The sequence below is a fragment of the Falco naumanni genome, chromosome 14 (assembly GCF_017639655.2).
Source record: "Falco naumanni isolate bFalNau1 chromosome 14, bFalNau1.pat, whole genome shotgun sequence".
Classification (NCBI taxonomy): Eukaryota; Metazoa; Chordata; class Aves; order Falconiformes; family Falconidae; genus Falco; species Falco naumanni.
The window spans coordinates 14,146,831-14,168,000 of NC_054067.1; the positions used below are offsets into that span (position 1 = coordinate 14,146,831).

General features: G+C 37.8%; 1 protein-coding gene across 14 annotated transcripts in view; it reads right to left on the reverse strand.

Moving 5' to 3' along the window:
- Positions 1-21,170, reverse strand: part of KLHL13 (kelch like family member 13) — an 85,096-nt gene that overhangs the window by 10,198 nt on the left and 53,728 nt on the right. For all 14 annotated transcript variants that reach the window (XM_040614368.1, XM_040614362.1, XM_040614366.1 and 11 more), the window contains 4 exons: positions 11,449-11,590; positions 9,784-9,916; positions 9,324-9,520; positions 1,143-1,938 (listed from right to left, as the gene is read on the reverse strand). In XM_040614368.1, coding sequence (XP_040470302.1) covers positions 1,143-1,938; positions 9,324-9,520; positions 9,784-9,916; positions 11,449-11,590 — 1,268 coding nt within the window. The remainder of the gene's footprint in view (positions 1-1,142; positions 1,939-9,323; positions 9,521-9,783; positions 9,917-11,448; positions 11,591-21,170) is intronic.

A 21,170-nucleotide genomic window follows, 5' to 3' on the forward strand; every position in this document is an offset into this window, starting at 1 on the left:
AGGTTACAGATGCCACAGCGTACGTCAGGGTTTGCATTGTTTCAATTAAACACGTTTCTCAGCACTTAAAGACATTTGTGCATTTTTAAAAAGCAAAATCTTAGCAGCAAGAGATACTGCCACAAAAACTTACAGGACACTGTGAAGTATTGGGCTGAAAGCAAACAAAATTATGAAATGTTACACCTGGTTTAGATGTAATATTATGATAAAATGCCAAGCATAATCACTGTAACATTTCAATTTTAAATCGAGTGTACACTCTCTGACCTGACTGCAAATGTCAGCCACTATGGCTTTGGAAAATGCAGTGGATTAATATGGACCGTCCTCTACGGACCTCTGTTAAATTAAAAGTTACATGTATTTATTCTTTTTTTTCCAACCATCTTATTTCCCTGAAATTGATATTTTTTTAGGGGGTTGGGGTTTTTTTGGTCAAGCAAAATGAATCATCATCTATAAAGGGGAGAAAAAAAGGACACAGCAGGACAGAGTCATTCATATAAATAAGTTAACTACATAGTCACAAGACCACAGGCAAAATATAACATTTTTAGTGATTAAAACATCCAGACTGTCAGGAGATCTGAATCTCACTGATCTGTGAGTGAAATAGATCACTCAGTCATTAGCCCACTAAGAAAAAAAAAACAGAAACAAAAAACCCCACCAAACAAAAAAAAATAAATCTAGCATTTCAAAATTACTATTCCAGAAAATTTGCATCTTTTACAACAGCGAGTTTCAGTTAGAAAGTCGTGTATCCCTTAAGAGTGAAAAGAGCTGGTTTGGTTGCTCAGCTTCAGTAATGATATTTTATATATACATAGAGAGAGCTGTGTTTATATGCATATACACACTTATATAAGTAGACACACACAGATTTAAAGGTGAAATCATTTGGTATTATGCATCAATACACTAGATACATGTATTTGGAAATTTTTTTGTGGAAGCCTTTCTAAAAGCAACACCTAACAGTATCCGGACAAATTTCTCTAGGCATTTACAGTATTTCCAGAATGAAGCTGCACGCCCACAACTTCAGCTCGATTCTTCTCCACCCGTTCACAGGGCAGCACGGTATTTCAAGGCCTAAAAAGCAAGGCAAGAAGCTATGCTGCAGGAGAAGCACTCACCTAGCTCACCCGCTGCATTTCGACCACCGACTGCATACAAATGTCCTTTGAGGGCACTTAGGTGGAAGAAGGTGCGCTTCTCATTTAAAGATGCAACTTGCATCCACTTGTTGTAGCGAGGATCAAACCTAAAGACCGTGTCAACCGCCGTCTTTCCTTTTGTGTCGTAATTGCTCTGGCCCCCGACTACATACAGAAAGTTCCCGATGACGGCGATGCCATGCTGGTACCTTGGTGCATCCATGGGAGCCAAGGATTTCCACTCGTGGGCCTTCTCGTCGTACATCCGTAACTCCTTGCTGACAACCAGCTGCTGCCTCAGCACTCCCCCCAACGTCACCAAGTGAGTGCTGTCCGACCGAATGGCAGTTCTCTCCGACTGCATCACTGGCTGCATGTATGGCATCATTTGGTAATTGCTGGCTTCCAAAAGCAAGTTTACGCAGGTATTGTCCGTTCTCATGAAGTCCACTGTTTGCACGTAATTAATTAGATCCTGGGGTGTCATCAGTGGAAACCTGATGTTCTTCATCAGCTTTGCAGCATACTCCATCCGAGGCTCCTCATACCGCAGCCAGCGACAAGCCGCCTTGAAAAGTTCGAGTTCAGTGCAGTGCTTAAGGCTATTACTTGAAAGCACAAAGGCAAGACGTTCAAAGGGGAGTTTCACAAATTCACCAGTACTTAATAATGCAGGGAAGTTCTTCAGGATGAAATTATTAACATATTTATCCACTTCCGTGAGATTGTATGTGTTGGCAATTCGCCCAACCTCAACACAGTTTTCCAACGAAACCTATTAAGGAAACAGAAAGAGGAATCAAAACACTGTCTTAATTTGGTATCTAAATGATAATGTAGAATTTAATGAATACTATAGACTCAGCAATATTTCATCCTTTTGCAGTGCTCAAGGTGATTTACACATGAGCAAATAAATGTTTGACATGATGTATATATTCATGACTGCAAGGGGAGACCCAATGTATTCCTTATTTTGAAGAAAGAAATGAGACAAGTAACAAGCAGATGGCATATATTAATTATGTCAGATACATTATACAATGATGATACACAGCAATTATACAGCAATTCATCTTTGAAAAGCTCTGCAAACATCTTTGTAGGGAAGACGTGGAAAATACACGTTAAGAGAGAGGTGATCAGCCCAAGGTGACAGAGAACAACCCAGAAACAAGTCTCACCATTAGACATTCTCTAACACCGTTAAAAACATATTGTAATAATGCAGCCAAAGAGAATGGCACGGCTACCTCTCCAACGCTGTGTATCTCAGACAATTTATTTAGTGTTCAATCCCATGAATGCATGCCATAGAAATGAACAAAATTGGATCTTTAGTAAGTCAAGGTGGTGCTCTTGCAGAATATGCACAAAATTAAATACACTTCAAAAAACGAATGTAGCGGGTTTATATAAATATATATATACACAAATAGTTGTTTGTTTTTTTTAAATCAATGACCTTGGGGGATTTCCCCTAGAAATCCTTTAGCAGTATGGATCATACTCTGATTTCATTCAATACTTGAGTGACCATATCTTGGTAACACTGTTGCTGCATCTACTTTCCTTGCATCTTTGGCTCCTAAATTTCTGAGGTCACTTGGGATTCAAGGCAGAGGAAGAAAGGACAGGACATAAAGTGGGTGTCCAGCGAACCCCGTCAATTAATTTCAGCAAGCTCCGTGGTACATATGCAAAGCAAGTTGATTTTCAAACACTGCTTGCTGAGAATTGCAGCTTTTTTGCATTCAGTCCTTACTCTAACCCAAGCTTCATCTACACATGCTTTCTGGCCTCTGTGCACGTCAGTCCTACTCAATGTTGACAATTTCCACAACTTTGTGAATCTCATTATATTTGTAATGCCAAAAGAATTTAAGATTCCAAATCTCATGGGTATTTTAAGAAAGATTACAAAGATTGAGGACTACAACCTAACTGCAGCCTAAGAATTCAAAACCCTTCAAATGACCTTCTGGTCATGACAGAGATTACAAGCTTTTAATACCGTATAACTCAATCTGATCACTGCCCTTTAATACTAGACAATTCAAAAGTTTAATGAGTATGGGAATAGGAGACATTTTTAATTCACTAGAACTGATCTAACTTGCCCTAGAGTTAAGATCTGCAGTCATTCCAAGTCTCCATTCACACACCCTCAAATGCCTTCATACGGGCAGAGGTTCCGAATCTATTTCTCCATCTCCAGGAACACTAATCCTGTAATCAGATCCTATCTATAAGGAATGCGTGGCAGACTCTCAGGAGTTCTATTATAAAAATATCCATACAATATACACATGGAAATTATGTTTGTATTACAAGACAGTCCACATTGCTTATATCAAAATATAATCACATCAGCTAGCAGTGACCTATAAAACATGCTCTGATGATGTTAAGAAACATCTTTTTTTCTTCTTTAGACTGTTTTTGAGAATCAGCATCAAAACAATTTCGATAAATTTCCTTTTAGGGTTTTTATTTTGCAGAAATTAATTGCATAATGGAAGTAACAGCATACCTTAAATTAAGTAAATTAAATAAAACATTCTGACTTGTAAAATTTCTTTCAAGTTGTATAATAAAAATAAAGCCATGGAAAAAAACCACTCTAATAAACAGCTGACTTGCAGTATAACACAAATCTTAATTCTTGCTCTACAGTCATTGTATTTAAAAATTACTTTGGAATACATTTACTGGCATCAAACTGCAGAGATGCGGAACTTTCTCCACATCAAGGTAAGCAGACGGAAAGATACTGAATACAAAGAAGGCATGCTTGAAGTAAAAGATCAAAGCAAAAAAGGTACAGATCATGTATAGCTGGCACATGGTGTTCAGGTTGCAATGAAGTATTTAGACCTACTGCAGAATACATGCCAGTTATCAAGTGCCCACCACGCACGCATCTAGCTGGTGTATTACCAGAATCACGTTACACTGTAAATCTATGCAGTTGAATGCATTCTTGGAACGCTTACATTTGAGAAATTTATAGACACATCACACACTGTTCATGACTGATGAACCAGACACCGGCAGTTTTCAGTCACCCCCTAATTCTCGGAAAATTTACCTTCTACTGCCTTAATTAATCCACTCGAATTGTACTGCACTCGGGGTTGGCTGGTTGCTGGGTTTTTTCATGCTATGATTGCAAGTACTCCCCAATATGCTTATGAAATTGTGCACTTTGGCTCACTAAAAAAAATTCCACTCACTTCAAATCAGGGTACCATATCAAACATTTCCTTAAAGTTTACTTTCCTTGGCAAAAGTACTATTACTTGTTGTAAAGATAACAATCAATGTATGAGGCTAAATTTCTTTGCAAAGATTTCAGTCATAAAAATATGTACTCTAGAGATTCTTAAGTCCTGAGCCAAAAAGCAACCCTTCAGAATGAAGTGATAGTTACTTCTACTGAAATATTCAAAATTGGGTAGCATTGAAGTACAATAACTCTATTTAAACACTTAAATACGTAAGTTACTCAACTGATTTCCAAAAAAACCACCTAGTTTCACTTATGCTATGGTACTTATGAGAGGCTCAGAAATGGTTTTCAGTGGAAGTCAACCAGGAGCTCGTCAACAAACAGAAGGAACTGCTACTTCTGGAAATCCCACTGAAGTGAACAGAAGGAATGGAAATATGAAACAAAAATGTAAGACTGGCCGTACAGTGAATCCAGTAACTAGTAAAGATACTCACACAGAAAGAGCTAGAAAGAGCTAAAAGCTGTAATGGGTCAAAGAGCTAAGCAACTTCTTACAAAGTCAGGAATTCTAAATAAACCCCATTTTACCTGGGCTTTGACTATTGAGCAGAGCTGCTTATTCACACTATTTATTGTAATTGCTCATTACAAAGCAGAAGTAAAAGTTCCAGAAAATACTAAAAAAGCTTTTCAAAAAAAGGGCAAATCAAGCACAGCCTGAAAAACCAAACGCAAAAGCCAAAGCACTTTCTTGAGAAAGCAGCTGACTTAATTCTTTGAAACTTTGAAGCAATCTCTTCCCAAGTTCTGGTAAAAACTTAACTGACTATAAAGTAATATAAAACTGGACACAGAGCAAAATGACTGCAAGTGTGAGAACCCTGGAGAACAACTCAGGAGAAATAACATGCACAGAAAAATCAGGTCCTCAAGCCCAGTACCACAAAACATTTAGGCGTCTGACTTTCTTTTGTTTCAGTGAGTGTTAGACATTGAAGCACTTAACATGGTGTTTCAAAGGGTCTGAGTTTAAAAGAGCTTGCATTAAATCCTCAGTTTTTCTGTGGGCTCCCCGTAAACAGAATTCTAGAAATAGCAGCACGGAAATTTGACCGGCTCAGAAAACAGAATCAACCGTACACCCACATTAGAACAGGTGAGATTCTGGGGGCTGGCAGAGCTGGCCCCGGGGCTTTAGATCCCACGCTCCCGCAGAACTGACACCATCTTGCTCCATCCCCAGTTATCCAAGTTCTTGTGACAAGACAGGACCTTCCAAATATTGAGACCTCAACACCTGACAACTTGGTAGTTGTTACAAAAATGTAAAGCACTGTATTATAGAAGGAATACAATTTTCTTATGCAGCTATATGACAGGTACAGCCAAGACGTTAGTTTTCAGTGTTTTGGAATGCTGTCTTTAATGACACTATAACATCCCCTTCCCCATTACCCTGTGATTTTCCCCCGAGTGCTGTCATTTACTTGACTAGGTTTCCCACCCTTCTCCATTTTGTACACTGCTGATACTTTTGCAAAAACATTATTGTACGTTCTCTAGCACTCGCTAATTGAAAACATTGCCACGGCATTTTTATTCATTTTAATTACATTATGGCTCATTTAGATGTGAACCTGGGAGTAGTTCTAGTCTATTGTATAGCTATAAATATTTAAAAGTAAGACTGCAAACATCTTACATTCCAGTATTTGCAGGGAATCTGGCTGTAGAGCAAAGCTTATGAGAGCAATGGGCTATTTGACAGGAGTAAATACAGAACAAATAGAACGCTTGGAAGTCAGCTCCAACATATAACCATTCTATGAAGGTCTCACTTTTTTTCCAGAAATTAAGCTGTTTCCTTAAACTTACGCTTTCCTTTGTAAGTATTTCCAATATCCTCTTATGAAGTAACACAGTTGCATTATGCTTTACATAAACTGACTTCTATAATCTCTTTAATAATGGACTCCCTAGACAATTCAAACACAATTAAGTATTTGACTGGGAATGGTTACATCAGCTCTCAGATGCTGCTCTCAGCTAATTTCAGTAGAAATAATCACAAGACTTCCTCAGAAAATTCATTTAAATTACAGAAACGCTCCTTCAAAAATGGAGCAAAACTAGTATAATGGGGAATAATCTTTGTAAAACTAAGACATGGTAATTAAAAAAGCAAAAAAACCCCATTTGCTCACCACCTCTGGTTCCTGTTCCAACAAATTCAAGTCAGTTCAAACTAAGTGCACTCAAAAGTTCATTCATATTTATACAAGGATGCTGAGAACGTAACTAGACTGACAGCACAAACTTAGTTTTGTACTTCCTCTACAGTTATATGATGATCATCTAAGGGGACAACATCATCGGTATGAATGAAGTATTTCAGAGAAGAAATTCAATTAAGAAAATGAATGAAGTCTTCTGGATTCTTTCAAAATGTAGTATCAAACAAGACATTTCTCACTTGAGTAAAAACAATGACTGAGTCACTGTAAGTGAAGGCGTCTTCAGAAAACAAGCATTTTAAACAATGAAAAAAATTCTTTGAAATAACAAGATTTAAGATGAAAGCAGCTCTTTCCCCAAGAAAGAAAAATAAACAAGCAGCTGCCCTGCCCTACCCAGAAAGGGAAAAGGGCAACACAGCATCCCTGGGGCTCACCACCCATCAAAGGGAGGCCACTCCATACCCCTGATTCAAAAGAACACTGAGATCTTTTTCCAAGTTGGCATTTATAGCAACGTCAACCCCCGAGAGAGGCAGACTGCATCGTTTTGGAAGGTAAAAAAAAAACAACAACCACCAACCCTGAGCAACGTAAAATAGGCAGTGTGGGATTTAAGAGTATTAAGATTAAATGAAACATTATCACAACATTCTCAGAGAACTGGTCAATTATATGCCAAAATTGAAAGCAAAACAGCAGCATTATAGAGCTTCTAACACTTTGCTTATGAAACAGATTGCTGTTATTAGCAGCTTGGAGTCCTCTTGCTTACATAAATCCCAGTTCCCGTCTTCATTTGTGAGGTCACATCTCTGAGCTCGTACTATGAGGAGCAATAGGAATTCCTGCTTCTTTACTTCTCATTACAGGCTATCAAAAAGCCAAATCCCAAATAATATTATAATTCATGTAAAACACATCAATTTCCTTGTTACAGGTAAAGTAAGATTTCTAGTAAAGTATATAAGCAATTAACATCAGAAAACCGCCACGCAACATCAGAAATAATGCCCAAGTATCTCTCTAGGCAGAACTGCTTTGATAGGACAGCTCATAACAGCACTCATTCTGCCACCCCACCAAGCACGTGCTCCTTATTGCTGGCGGGACAAAGAGTTATATTAATACAAGGCAAGGCAAGGACTAGGGAAAGTATGGAAGCCTCATATATTGGCATTGCTTATACACTGTGTTTAAGTTAGATAACTGCACCCATATTCTGAGATCGCACTGTTTTTACTATAGAAATCACTATGAAACAAAATGTTTGCAGTAAGTTAACAGTAAAATGAGTGCAGTCATGCAGTGCGACGCTGAAACCTCCGATAACTAAGATTTAAGAAGGAAAGGATGTTCAACAAATAAAACCTCTGAATAATAACCCAAGCTGACTGAACGTGTAGCCAAGCTATCCTTAATAAACAAGATTAAACAGAGGAATATAAATTCAATGCTTTTAACGAGAGGTTAGAGCCAGAAGAAGAAGTGTTTTCATGTCACATCTCACATTAGTTTTCCCACCCAGGAAAAGCCTTACACAAGAAGCCAGTTACCACTTCACAAGCTGAATCTGTAACAGCTCTCTTGTTTTTGCAAAAAAAACAGAAATGTGTTTTTAATACAGAGAAAACTGCAAAACTATTTGACATTCAACTGGAAGGGAGCATGGCATTCTCCAAAGCACAGCCTCAAAACAAAACCGGATACCAAGTCTGAAAAACAGAAGGGAAAGAAAGGAGGAGCAAAAAAGGTTGTTATCAAAGCAGACCCCCTGCCAATAGCGGGTTCAAGATGTGAGAATTTAATCTCTATAATAAATAAAAATCAGCAGGGCAACTCTAAACCATAAATAGACTGTACTACGTTGGAACTACAGTGTACTGCTTTGCAGGGCAAACTTTTTATTTGTTCCAATTGCACAAAAGCAACCATGCTACTTAAGTATTCCTCTCTTGACCAACCACTACTGGTAGGAGAGGCTGTCCCCTCCTTACAAAAGCACTTATTTTTGAGATTGTGAAAAAATGTTTCCCAGTAGGCATTCAAAGTTATTTTTAGTTCTAGCAAAATATGGCAATCGACACAAAATCCTTGTAGCTCTTCTCTCACATAACCAACATTTCTCTAACGTCCCTTTTAGTAATCCTTTTAGAGGATACATTATTCTAAAGGACTGTGACCAAGTTCACTGGTTTACAAAGAAGATGTAATGGTCTCTGTGACAATCACTACAATTGTGGGCTTCATTCCTCTAAACAAAAAGTTTTCGAGAAAGTGTATTAACAGACAGCAACAGCAGCTTGCTCTTTATTATTTGTTTTCAGTTTAACTCACCAAGTAGCTTTCTTACGGAAAGATAGAGAGTGCGAGGGCATGAACTAAAAAAATCCAGTAATGAATGTGGGAACTATGATTATCATTGCTGCTATCATCACTGCAATACACTTAGGAATTAGAAGAATTTTAACATGGTATAACATTTATATCAAACTCACACTGTACATAATAGGGAAAAAAAGATTTTCAAGATAACTACAAAGCAAACTTTTTCTCTGTGAATCCAAATTATGAATAATGGCAAGTTTTAGACTTAACATTGACTATTACATAGTCATTGTTGTTATAAAAGGAAAAACAACATACAGAAGCCTTAATCGTTGTAAGCATGAAACAAGTCGTAAGTCTTACCCCAGAGATAAGAAACACTTTACAGAAATCCAAAACAGGTAAAATCTGCAAAAAACTGGCAGCTTCCAGAGTGTCCTGAAGGTTGTCCATGTTAAGGGAAAGTTTTGCAGTATAAATGAAATCAATGATCTTCTTTAGGCCTATTTTGTTCACACCATGAAGCTTAATGCACATTAAATCCTGTTCCTTCATTCCTCCTGAAAAAGACAGGTAGGTAAGTTTGCATGATCATTTTGATTGGGTTGAAATAATTTCATAAACTTAAATAAAATTAAAATAGAGCTTTAAAATTTAACTTGAAAAAACAGATGCAAAAGCAGAGAGAGCACAACAACATGGAGTTGTTTGTAGTCCTGGGCCGATTCAAACCGTGAATCAAGTGTTTTACTGGACACGTGTCTGAGTGACCAAGCTATGACAATTTGGAGATAGCAGTATGCATGACTAACAGAAACACCACCTGTGAACATGGCCTTGAAGTAATCACTTGCAGAAGCCATCATCGCTCTGTGCACAGGAAACACTTCGTCACCATCTCCTGGAACAAGCGTCACATCACAAAGCAAACCTTCCACTCGCAGCTGGTCAAAACCCTGCAAGAAAAAAGCACAATGCGAAGCATCCATTTGATTTGGGAGTAGGAAATTATTTCTTTTCCCTTATTTACATAAGTATTTACTTTTATGTACATACATATTGTAGTTCCAAAAAGTCACTAAGAAATAATTTGTCATCTTACAACCATTATCTCTAGTATATTCAATGACAATCATCCATTGAAAAACAAGCAGCATAATTATTACTTTCCAGTAATGGCTTAAGAACTCGAAGTACAGTGGGCCTTAGAAAGTAGCTTTCTTCCACTAATGAAGTTATTTTAAGGAAGGAGTTTGTTTTGTAAGCTTGAGCTCCAGCAAATGCTTCAGGTAGGTCAGACTGATAACTTTTTTGGACCTACCCTTTTCAGACAAATGTATATTCCAGATATAATTCTGTTCCACGCCAGTTTAAGTGCTAAGAGGCTGCAAAATACCGCAGCCTGAAAGGAAAGCTGCCACCTGGTTCCACAATTATCAAATTTATTACCAAAGTTTACATAGCAAGAACTCCAAAATAAGCTAACATTCTATATCTGACCTTCTCTGACTTACTTACAATGGCTAACTGTACCAAAAAAGTCATCCACAACAGCGTCCTAGAGAAAGATTTTCCTATAAACACATGCCCAGCTGAGGATACTGGAGGATGGGTGAAATACTCACCTCCTTCATGCACTGCGGAACAGAAGCTCAAACATAAACCAATTCCCTTCAACCAGGCACGTCTGATGTTTTTCTAATACTAACAGGGATGTAAATATTGTCTTTATACATTTAACACTTACAGAAATCTTGGCATCAGCCCGCATGGTTTAAAACTTAAGGTACCTTAAAAGCAAGGCTGTATTTTTAAAACTGCAAATGTAAGTAGAAATGAACATTCAAATTTGTTGCACAGAGAAGAACAGAGTGCAAATGAAAAAAAATGAGTATGAGCTCTAATAAATCAGAAGCCAAACACAGGACTATATAAAACTAATGTATTTCAACGATCCAAACAACTTATCTGTAGTTCATACAAATAAGGTTTTACAACCTACCAGTTCTCCATTCTACCAAATTTTCAATCTACCAAACCTGGCAGGGCTTTGCCATCTTAGGGCACTGAAGAAGGAACATGAAGCTCTCCTCATCACATCCCTAAGGCAGCTTTCACGCAGGCACCGGTACAAGTGTTCGCCTAACATAATTACATGATTATATTCAAGTGCACTTCTTTTATACAGCTGTCACTTCAGAGTTTCAATGATCCTACCTTTTAGAAATTGAGAGTGGACAAGGATACAACACAAGGAAAAGGCCAGGGTTTTTTTTCCAAGTTGTTGTTAAAAGTTGAACTGTTAACTGGCAGGAAAAGTTAGAAGCCATGCATGCTTGTGGGCATTGTCAGCACAGCACACTAACGTGCATTTTTTTGAGGCTTTTTAGGAATTACTAGCTTGATAAGGTCTGTTGAGCAGAGGCATTATTTAGAGCAGCCAAAATTCTCAATACAGATCAATGACGACACAAGAATATTTAGTTACCTGTAATACCACAGAACTGTGAGTATTGCTGGTGAAAAATCTTGTGGTCCCTGTCTTCGAAGACTGTAGATGGGCAGAGACGCCCATATCGCTGCTACCAAGAGACACTTTCATATGAGGATCCTCCTCTTCCACCAGAGATCTAAGAAGATTAGAACAAAGAAACCTTAAGACCAAACTAATTTTCATTCAGTGCTCTTGTGTACTAAAACCAGTCTCCTGGGATGAAATGTAACAGCATAGAGGCTACAGGTTAAAAATCAGCAGGTGACAGAATCAGTCCTTAGTCATCCCCTTCAGCTAATCTAAAGAAAACAAAGCATTAACAGTCTCTAGAATAGCGTAACTTCAAAAACTTCATTTTCAGCAAATATTTTTTTTTTCCTTCCACCCCTACCTCCCCGATTAAGACACTGTGCTTCCAGTATCATAGGATACCTGCAGGAGTTTCATCCAGTTTTCAAAATCAAGTATCTTACCAGATTGCCAAGGAAAGCTAAAAGACTGAAACTCTTCAGTGTAATATTAAAATTCAGTAATCTCATTCTTACGGCTTGCATTATCTTGGCTCAAGTATGAATATAATAGAAAATATACATAATGGAGAGTCAAGCTGTAACTTCAAGCTACCTTTAGAAACACACAACTAGAAGGACACGATACCCAATATTTTGCTATTGCAGGTGACCAATTAATAATTGTAATTTAATATTTGGTAGTATGAAGTCAATACTTATGGGTTTGATTCCAAGCAATTAGTGTCCATATCTAGATAGGAAGAGCTAATTTCAGGTAGAACTGTTAAAGAATTACTGCATTATTATTAGCTTTCCATTTTAATCCTGAAATGTAAATTAAGTTTACATAAAAAGATATGCATATGAGATTCTAACTACCCTAACCTGTAATTAATACAAAATGTAAATAAATTTCATCTCCAGAAATATTAACAATAACTAGTTCCTGTAATTTCTGTGCTCTAATGTACTACCTATCAGCATGCATGGGGTATAATGCATATATACACAATATTAATTAGCAAACAAGCTGTTAACCCTCAGATGAAGGCATCTTCATTATTAATAAAGAACCCATGTTTGAAAAGATTCATAGCAGTTTGACATAATTGCTGCAAATCTCAGACACAAGAAGTTTTCCAAATTTTAAATGTGCAGTTTAAAACATTGGCCTCCAAGCCAGTTTCAGAAATTACTTTAAATAAGTGACAACAATGTGCTTAAATTCCTCCCCCTCCCCTCCAATTTTAATTGCAATCACTATGCATAAACAAATTGGGAATTTGCAGATGAAAAATATATTTTTTCCCCCAAAAAAAGTTTTGTTTATTTTTAAAAACTAATTTACCACTTCTTTGGGTACATGGACTGTGTAGAACAGTTTCTGAAACTCACGTGTTACCCTGATAGTGCAGATATGCCTTGTTCAAACCCATGAGTACATAAGGTCAGCTACAAAAACATATTCAAAACAAATTCACCATTCAACAGCGTACATGGGTTTGAAACAGTGAGGTTTTATGCACACAGACATGATGACAGATTGTAGGAAACAAGGGTACATCAAAATAGCTTTGACTTCTAACGCAGCAACCCAATACTCAAGACATTTGAAAGAATTAATAAATGTGGATGTACTGCAGCATGCAAGAATTGTGTCATTTTTGAAACAATTATCTCTATTTTATAGAGCAAATCCGGAGTGCAATTTAAATAAAGTTTGACAGGGTATACCTTCAAAAAGTGCTCTCCAAAACTTATCTTTGGCATTCAACAACTGCATATAACGATGTAAGACAGCAGCAAAGCAGCTGCTAGCTCATGACCCAAAATTATGTCGTTCACTTTGTTCTAGGGTGTTCTGGGTTTGTTTTCATTTTGTGCATACACATGTGTGGTTTTTTGTTTGTTGGTTTAGTTTTAATACAATCATATCAAGGGAAAAGGCTAGCATAATTTCAAAAGACACTCAGCCTCTAAATTTGTACATGTCTTTCTAAGAAGAAATATAAAATAATGTGGGGAGACTTGCAAGCGTGGGTGGGAAAGAACCACAGAGACAACTAGCATAAATCTGACTATTTGCTCTTGAAAGATCTTACTGAAATGTCAGATCAGATAGCCATTATACGAAGGGGTTTAAAATACTTTTCCTAAACTCAGAGGAAAACAGAAGATGTATGCATCAGTCAAAACCCTTAGGAAAAGAAACATCCTTTGGAAAAGAAACGTACAAGTAAACCAACCTTCTTGGTTGTTTGGAGTGGGCTATTTACCATGTTTGCCACCTACAAGATGCTACTTTATTTCTTGACAGCCAGCATAATTCATAAGTTTTACAAATGAAGGCAAAGACCTTGACGATTCATTTGTTCCAAGAATGTCAGTGATAACAGAAGCGTTTTTTCTGAACAGGACGTTACGCACACCTTCCCAAGCTTTGTCCAAAGAGGTCCTCTCCAGCACAAGGCGCCTTGTTCTAATTACACAGCCAACAGAGAGGATATGATGTATTTCAAAATAATTTGCAATACTTAAAAGTAGGCATTAGACATGCCAAGTGTGGCTATAAACAGTTACTTCCCCTGCCTGATTTTCAATACATAATGGGGAGTCGTCCAATACCTGTATCACACATACAAGCTCAGCCGCTCACAACCTGACACTCTTCTGCAGAAGATTTTCACTCTTGCAAATTTGCTGTTATATATGTACAGAAACTTGCATATGTAAATTAGACATTAAAAATTGCAACCTTACATATTATAAAAATACACCAGAATATAAATGCTACAGTTCTAGTCTCAAACCTTAACGTGGCAGCATATGACTCTCCAAGAATACATGTATTTAAAGATAAGAAGATTATGTTATTCCTATTCTGGGTTTTGCTTTATATCTAAACAACGATTAAAAAAAAAAAAAAAAGGTTGTGTTTTGGTTTTTTTGTTTGGGTTCCTTTGGTTTGTTTGGCAGGTTTTTGGTTTTTTGTGGGGGTACATTTTCTTGTTTCGGTTTAACTTTCTTTTTCACTACACCACCTTTTTTACCTGCAGCTTTACAGTTTCAGAAGGCCAAGCACCCTCTCCCATTAGGCAGAAAGTGACCTTCAGGAGCTGGTTTTGGCAGAAGTTACAATGACAGTCAGCATTAAGACTGGGCAACAGCACACTGATCCCCCGAATCCCAGCCTTGTGACATTCATCGAGAAGGAAAGAGCACTCCCGGAGAGACCAGAAATTATGAATTTGTCATTGGCTCTGTACCAGTTTCAGGATTTATCTTCGCACAACAAGAAAAACCTGACTTTGTAAGACAATGCGAAAACGCAAGAGCTCTTATGGGTTGCACTGATACCAACGGACAAAGAACCAGCAAAACCCAAGCACTGTATCATATACAATGAGAGTAATTAAAAAGTACTCTGCAAAGAAATTTTAAACTAATCAGTTTAAGTAACTTAAATATAGTTCTATTTAAACTTCTGTTTGGAGATCCGTAAAACGAATATTCAGAAATAACTCTGCCATTCACAGCCAGAACAGACGGGTAACATGCTTTGTATCCAACCAAATTCCCAACAAAAACATAGTACGTACATCTGTCTTGTTTGGACACTTACCAAAAGCATTATTTACATTCATTAACATAGGTCTGCTAAGCACTATAATTAGGTAATAATGAATGTAAACATATTGATATTTTTTTACTGTATTGTAAATACAGCATACCACAATTAAACACACTACCAAAGAAGAAAGCTATTTCATTTTCTAATTAATTTCATTGTTCTGATCATAGAAATCATTAAGCAAGAAGTGCAGCAGCAGCATTTTTAACCAGGGTTAAAAGAAGTTGGAGGAGACGGCTAAAACTACAGTAACATGTAGCGATGATAATTCACAAGTTGCTTTAGATGTGGGTGCTGACACCGCTTTCAACGTATACACCTGGACTGGAGGGGGCTGAGCATTACAGTGTCAGGAACAACGGAACGTCGGAGTGTAGCATGAAATGAGTATTAACACTGCAACAGCAAGGCGGAGGAGCTGCCGGACTCTGCAACCTCTGGGAAGCAGCGACTCGCCTTCAGGGGACAGAGGTTAATTAGTTGCTATCACAGAATAAGCTGTCAGTCAGAATTTTCCTCCCAACCTTATGTTGATTCTTTCAGGCACAGCACAGTTTTTTTCCTAGCTACTGGAACCAAATGTGCTTCTCGCATTACTCCGAGTTAATCCTCCAAGTACGTCCAAGTTTTATTTCAGTAGCGATGAAATACGGAGTATGCATTATATAGATATTACTTATATATCCATTTTCTGCATTCCTGTCAGTGCTGAAGGAAGATAGCTTTGCTTTTTACAAAGATGTTAAGTTTTCTGTCTTTAGGTGACTGCCCACTAGAACCATTTTCTCTCTGGAGATATTTTTAATCTTGTTCATCTACTAAAAGGTACCTGAACACACTCTTCGACAATCTATGCAATTAGCAATTATTTTAGAACTAGAAAGAAGACTCTAAGCCAAATGTTGAGCTATGACAAAAAACATGACAATAGTTCCAGAGTCCTGCCAAGCTAATGTGAAGCTACACTGACTTTCTGGGGTTTGAATGTTCTGAGGCTTTTTTGTTTGGGTGGGTTTTTTTTTCATCGCACAGGCAAAGGAAAACCATAGCTAAGCACCACCCCAGCAGAGGAAACAGAGTTCAAATTGGAACGGTTCAGTAACATTATTTAATATTTAATTAACTGGAAAGATACAAGTTCAACAGATTTTAAATATTATCAGGTATATAATTCCCTAAATCTTGTTGCAAAGCAGGACAAAATATGGTGGGATAACAAGAGCAGCTGACTTCTGTTAATGAAAAGAAGGTTGGAAATCATCTCAATGGATCTTCATGAGTTTCTAGGTTTAATTGCTGGCCCCTGCACACAGAGAAATGGCACAACTGGGGACCTAGACTGACACAAACATTAAGGAGCTTAGTATTCCAGGAGAACACTAAATAAGCAATTTGAAAACACACAGTGTGATCAAAGTATTTACAAGACTTCTGTCCGTTAGTGCTCCCAATTCCGTATGCAATCTCTATAGATTACTTACAGGGAATTATGGAAACCGTGAACCAACTTTAAAGGAGAAACGGAAATACAGATATAGGGGAAGAGCCACTAACTCTGTGACCACGACAGGACACAAGACCCTGTAAGCCTGAACTAGAACCTGAAATTTACTCAATCCTTAGCTGAAGGCTCGCTGGCAAACATAGCTGCCCACATCTCTAGCATAATTGCTGTTTGTACCTTCCTTCAAAATAGGCTTTACAAGTACTGGAACTTTCCAGCACATACCGACAAATACTTTTTAAGTGGCTGGAGTTACAACAGGACTCAGAGAGGCAAACTGCTTCCCAAAGCACTTGGCAAATATTAACCTGTTAAAACAGTTCGGAGGCACCCAGGTGACCCGTGATAAGCAGGGCTCTGTGGAAACTGTGACAAGTTTTACTCTCAGCTAGAATATTCAAATTATGGAGTTGCCATTTTGTATAGAGCTCGGTGGCATGAATGAAATATAACAATACGCTGTTACTGCGTTTTCTTAGAAGTAGCGGAACTCAGTCTGGTGCAACAGAAACACAGCAACTACGCGCGTTATTGGGGATTTGTTCATTTACATCAGTAAACCATTGATCTGTTTGTCAGAGCATAGTGCAGAGTCTTTGAAAACAAAGGAAGGAGATCAGCCTACAGCTACAGATATTTTAGAGTGCATGTTCTCCGATTTATTTAAAACCCACAGTCTTTACATAACTCAGTTTAAGCTTGCCAAAGCCATATTGGCCAGATAGTGAATTCTTAATTTGGTGAAGCCCAATAGCTTGTTTTTGAAAGGATTATAACCTTATTTTCTCTGTCAAATTACTGTTCAATGAACCACGACTGCAAGTGTTCTGGTCACTGGTAAATGGCATCTTCAGCAATCACTCCTGGCATGTGCCAGTACTCTGGTATTTATCAGCAGAGAAAGAACCAGGTTTCAATTTCATACAAAGATATTCTTATTACAAGACAAGTCTTTGCTATTTTATGATCTATCAAAATAATCTGGTATATTACAGGGCTATCCCTATACATCCAGCTATGCGTGTGATTTGCTAATGAACCTATTAATGAAAAGGCCACTGAAATACAATGAAAAACTTTCATTTGCTATTAGATAGAGTAATTCTTTACTTTGTATGCAAAGTATGCTTAGTCTGCCAAAAAATAATTTAAGTATTGACTGCCTTACTGTCTTCCCATTATGAACAGATGTTCCAGCTTCGTGAGTAATGAATTTAGGAATTCCCCAACAAATTACATGGCCACCTAGGAGCTCAATAAGCATAACTGATATGGCAGCATTGTATAAAAGAAAATCTCATAATGCTTCTATTAAGAAATTCAAATATTAATATAATTTAGATTTAAAAATTACACAATCATGGTATTTCATATTTCTTCCATTCTTTATCTTCCACCCACGCAATTTCAGGAAATCCTTTATTCTGGCAAAGAAGTTACTTTTACACTTGTCTTCCCCTAAAATAACATCTCATCTTTTTATTACCATTTTTTAACAGGAGTTTCTAACTTCGTTCCTCCGTAGTATATATTAGTAGCCCAGTAAAACTAGATAGTTTTATAATTTTTAATGGTTCCTTATTAAAATAATACAGCAAATGTTTCTATAGAAAATGCATTTTAACATTTTAAAATAGATACGTGACTCCAGCTAGAACACAAAGACAAAATATTTTTGTTCCAACAGGTTGACAGAGCAAGTTAACTCCCCCCTTAACCAACATGTTCAGCAAACTTCAGTTCTGGCTTTGGCAGCACACAGCTACTGACACAGGCTGCTGTTACAGATCTCAAAGCAGGATGAATGCAACAGCAGCCCTGGGAAGGCAGGACCTAAATCGCTTTGTGTGTATCGCCTTTGTGATGCAAAGCATCATCAGCAGCAACCATGCCTTTTTTTCCTTTCTTGTTCTAACCACTAGTCCCATGCTATCAGCTTCAGATCTCACCGTTTTTACAGAACAATTTAAAGGCTGCATTTTTAAAGATGAACTAGCTGCCGATAACATAACTATAAACACTTTGCATTTATCAGGTTACTGCATTTCTTCAAAACACCATTTTAATGCTGTTCACTTGAAAGGGGCCACCACAAGTTTGCAAACCTTTACCCCAAGTGAATTAACATTGCATTTTAACGACGGTGGGTGTGATTTTCAAAAGTAGCTACAGCAGCTACTGCAGAACACTGCTCACCTGGGGCAATGCTCTGTTCTTCGTATTTTAATATCTCACTTTTTATACCTGACCTTGTTTATAGATTAAGGACAGCAGTAACAGCAGAATATTTACACATTTGTTTAGTAACTTGATACCGAGCTCTTCTGTATCCCCACTCCAGGAGAAAGGCATTCCCATATCCATTTTCCACCTGTCCTCTAAACTAAGGGCGTTCTGTGAAAACCAGGCTCTATACAGCAGAGCAAATCAGTGTGAAGTGGCATATTACTTCCACAAGTCTCTGGCCAAGGACAGCAGGAGAGGAGGATATAGGCCTTCCAAACCCCCCAAATCAGCAGGGAACATCAAAGATTGTTTCTGGACACGTGCTGATGGGCAGCAAGCAGAGGCAGGTATTTTGCCAACTTTAAATGCTGTGTGGACACAGCGACAGCATGAGATGCTCACTGCAATGATCAGCTTAAGAAGGTGTCTAAAGGGGAAATCAAGGGGAAATCAACTTCCGAAGCTGTGTAGCCCTGAGCAGCTCTGCAGGCACAACCACCAAAAGTAGTAAAGCCGCAAGAGAAACAACATTTACAAACCGACCTGATGCACAGGGACACCGAACCTTGTTCGGCCAGAGTCAGGTTGTAACTAAGCTACTTAAGCTACTCTAGAAGCAAAGTTCTGGAGACTAGTGTGTAAGTGTCAAGCCTTTGACTGTACTTAAAAAAAAAAAGTTAAGTCTCTTTGAACTTCAACACAATCCCCATCTTGACAAAAAGGTTCTGCCAAGCAGAATGTCAGCAGAAATGATGACAGCTACTAGAAACGCTCGGATGATTGAAGACACGACCAGGGTTCCAAGCGCCAACGGATCCAGGTGGAAAGGAGAACACCACAGAAATTAGGCTATTCCCACCATCACTTGAACCTTTTTATTTCCCTTCCCAGTAAGGCCACACCATGACCAAAGCCAGTACAAAATTAGATCCCACAAAGCCATCACAAGCGGACCGAGCATCAGCAACCATTTCAGGATGATTTCCTAAGGATACACACACAGAAAATACTCTCCTCAAAATTCCTTCTTAAACAACTAAACTATCAGAGGTCTCAAGCTGTTTGTGGCATAATTACAGCCTGCTGGTTAATTCAAATTTGTTTTCCACAGAAACAAAGCAGTATTTGGCTCAGTCGCTGCTATATAGCTTTTGTTCCTAACAGTATTTAGTCTCTCTGGGAGCCTTAGTGTCACATCCACATTTATCTATTTGACAAAGGGTTTACATTCATTGAGCCATTTGTAGCTTAAATTTGCAGACTCAGATTGTTTAATGATGCTAAATTAGAAACTGTTCTCTAATGACTTTTTGCCAAAGTCAGCGTTAGTCTATTGATTCCGACTATTAAAAACAGAAAAAGCAAAGCAAATACACACGCTTTGTAGCTTTTCTACAGAATTAGAACTACTTTATTTCCTTGAAGTCCAAAAGGGTAAAATGCAAGTCACTCAGGGGTTTCACAGCTTAGGTTGGACTGACACTGCACATCCTACTCCCTGCTCTTCCTATTTGGTCTTAAGTGTTCAAAAGTCAAGTCATAATTTAGCTAGGCAGCTGAATACTTCCTATGCATTATGAAATACTTAAAACACTTTGCATGCACTAGCGGATTACAGCTCTACCTGATGTGTCTTTAAAGTTAGTTTCCATACACTTACCAACTGTTAAATGTGCAGAATGATTCCTCAGATGAAAACATCTATGTGTCTAAGGTGGCACCTGCACATTCAAGATTTGGTCATAGGACACATGCCACTGTACTGCTTTAACAGATTTAGGTACAACTCCTTTCCAGAGTATTGGCTTTTTTCTTCCCCCTCTATATACTGCACAGAATAATTCCGATAGCTTAAAAGCCAGCAAATAAGCGAACAGGATTCTGACATTAGATTTTGGTAATTAACCCCTGCTCTTTCTGCTGCCTAGGTCTGCTCGACTGTTCTTCTTGCTTTGTCACTTCTCACAGTTGCTTTGGCATTCCTTTATTACAATCTCCTGGGGAAAATGTAGGGGGACATTAATTACTTTCAATTGTAAAATATTTTTTCCCTATATGACAGTTTAAATCTAAGCATGCCAGATAACAGGTGTGGGTGACTTGTTCATCCCATAAAAAAATATTTTTGCAACTTCAATACTGCAACAATCTCAGTCACTGCTGGACAAAATATTAAAGCAATAATATATGTGTGCACTTCCACTTTAGTGTTATAGCTACGCTTGATTACACTACAATTCCCACTATAACCATTTAGAACAAGTGACTTAGTATTTTGAAAACCCAATATTCACCAAGCACTTTATGAAAATCTGTAGGTATCTCCATCCAAACGTCATCAAAA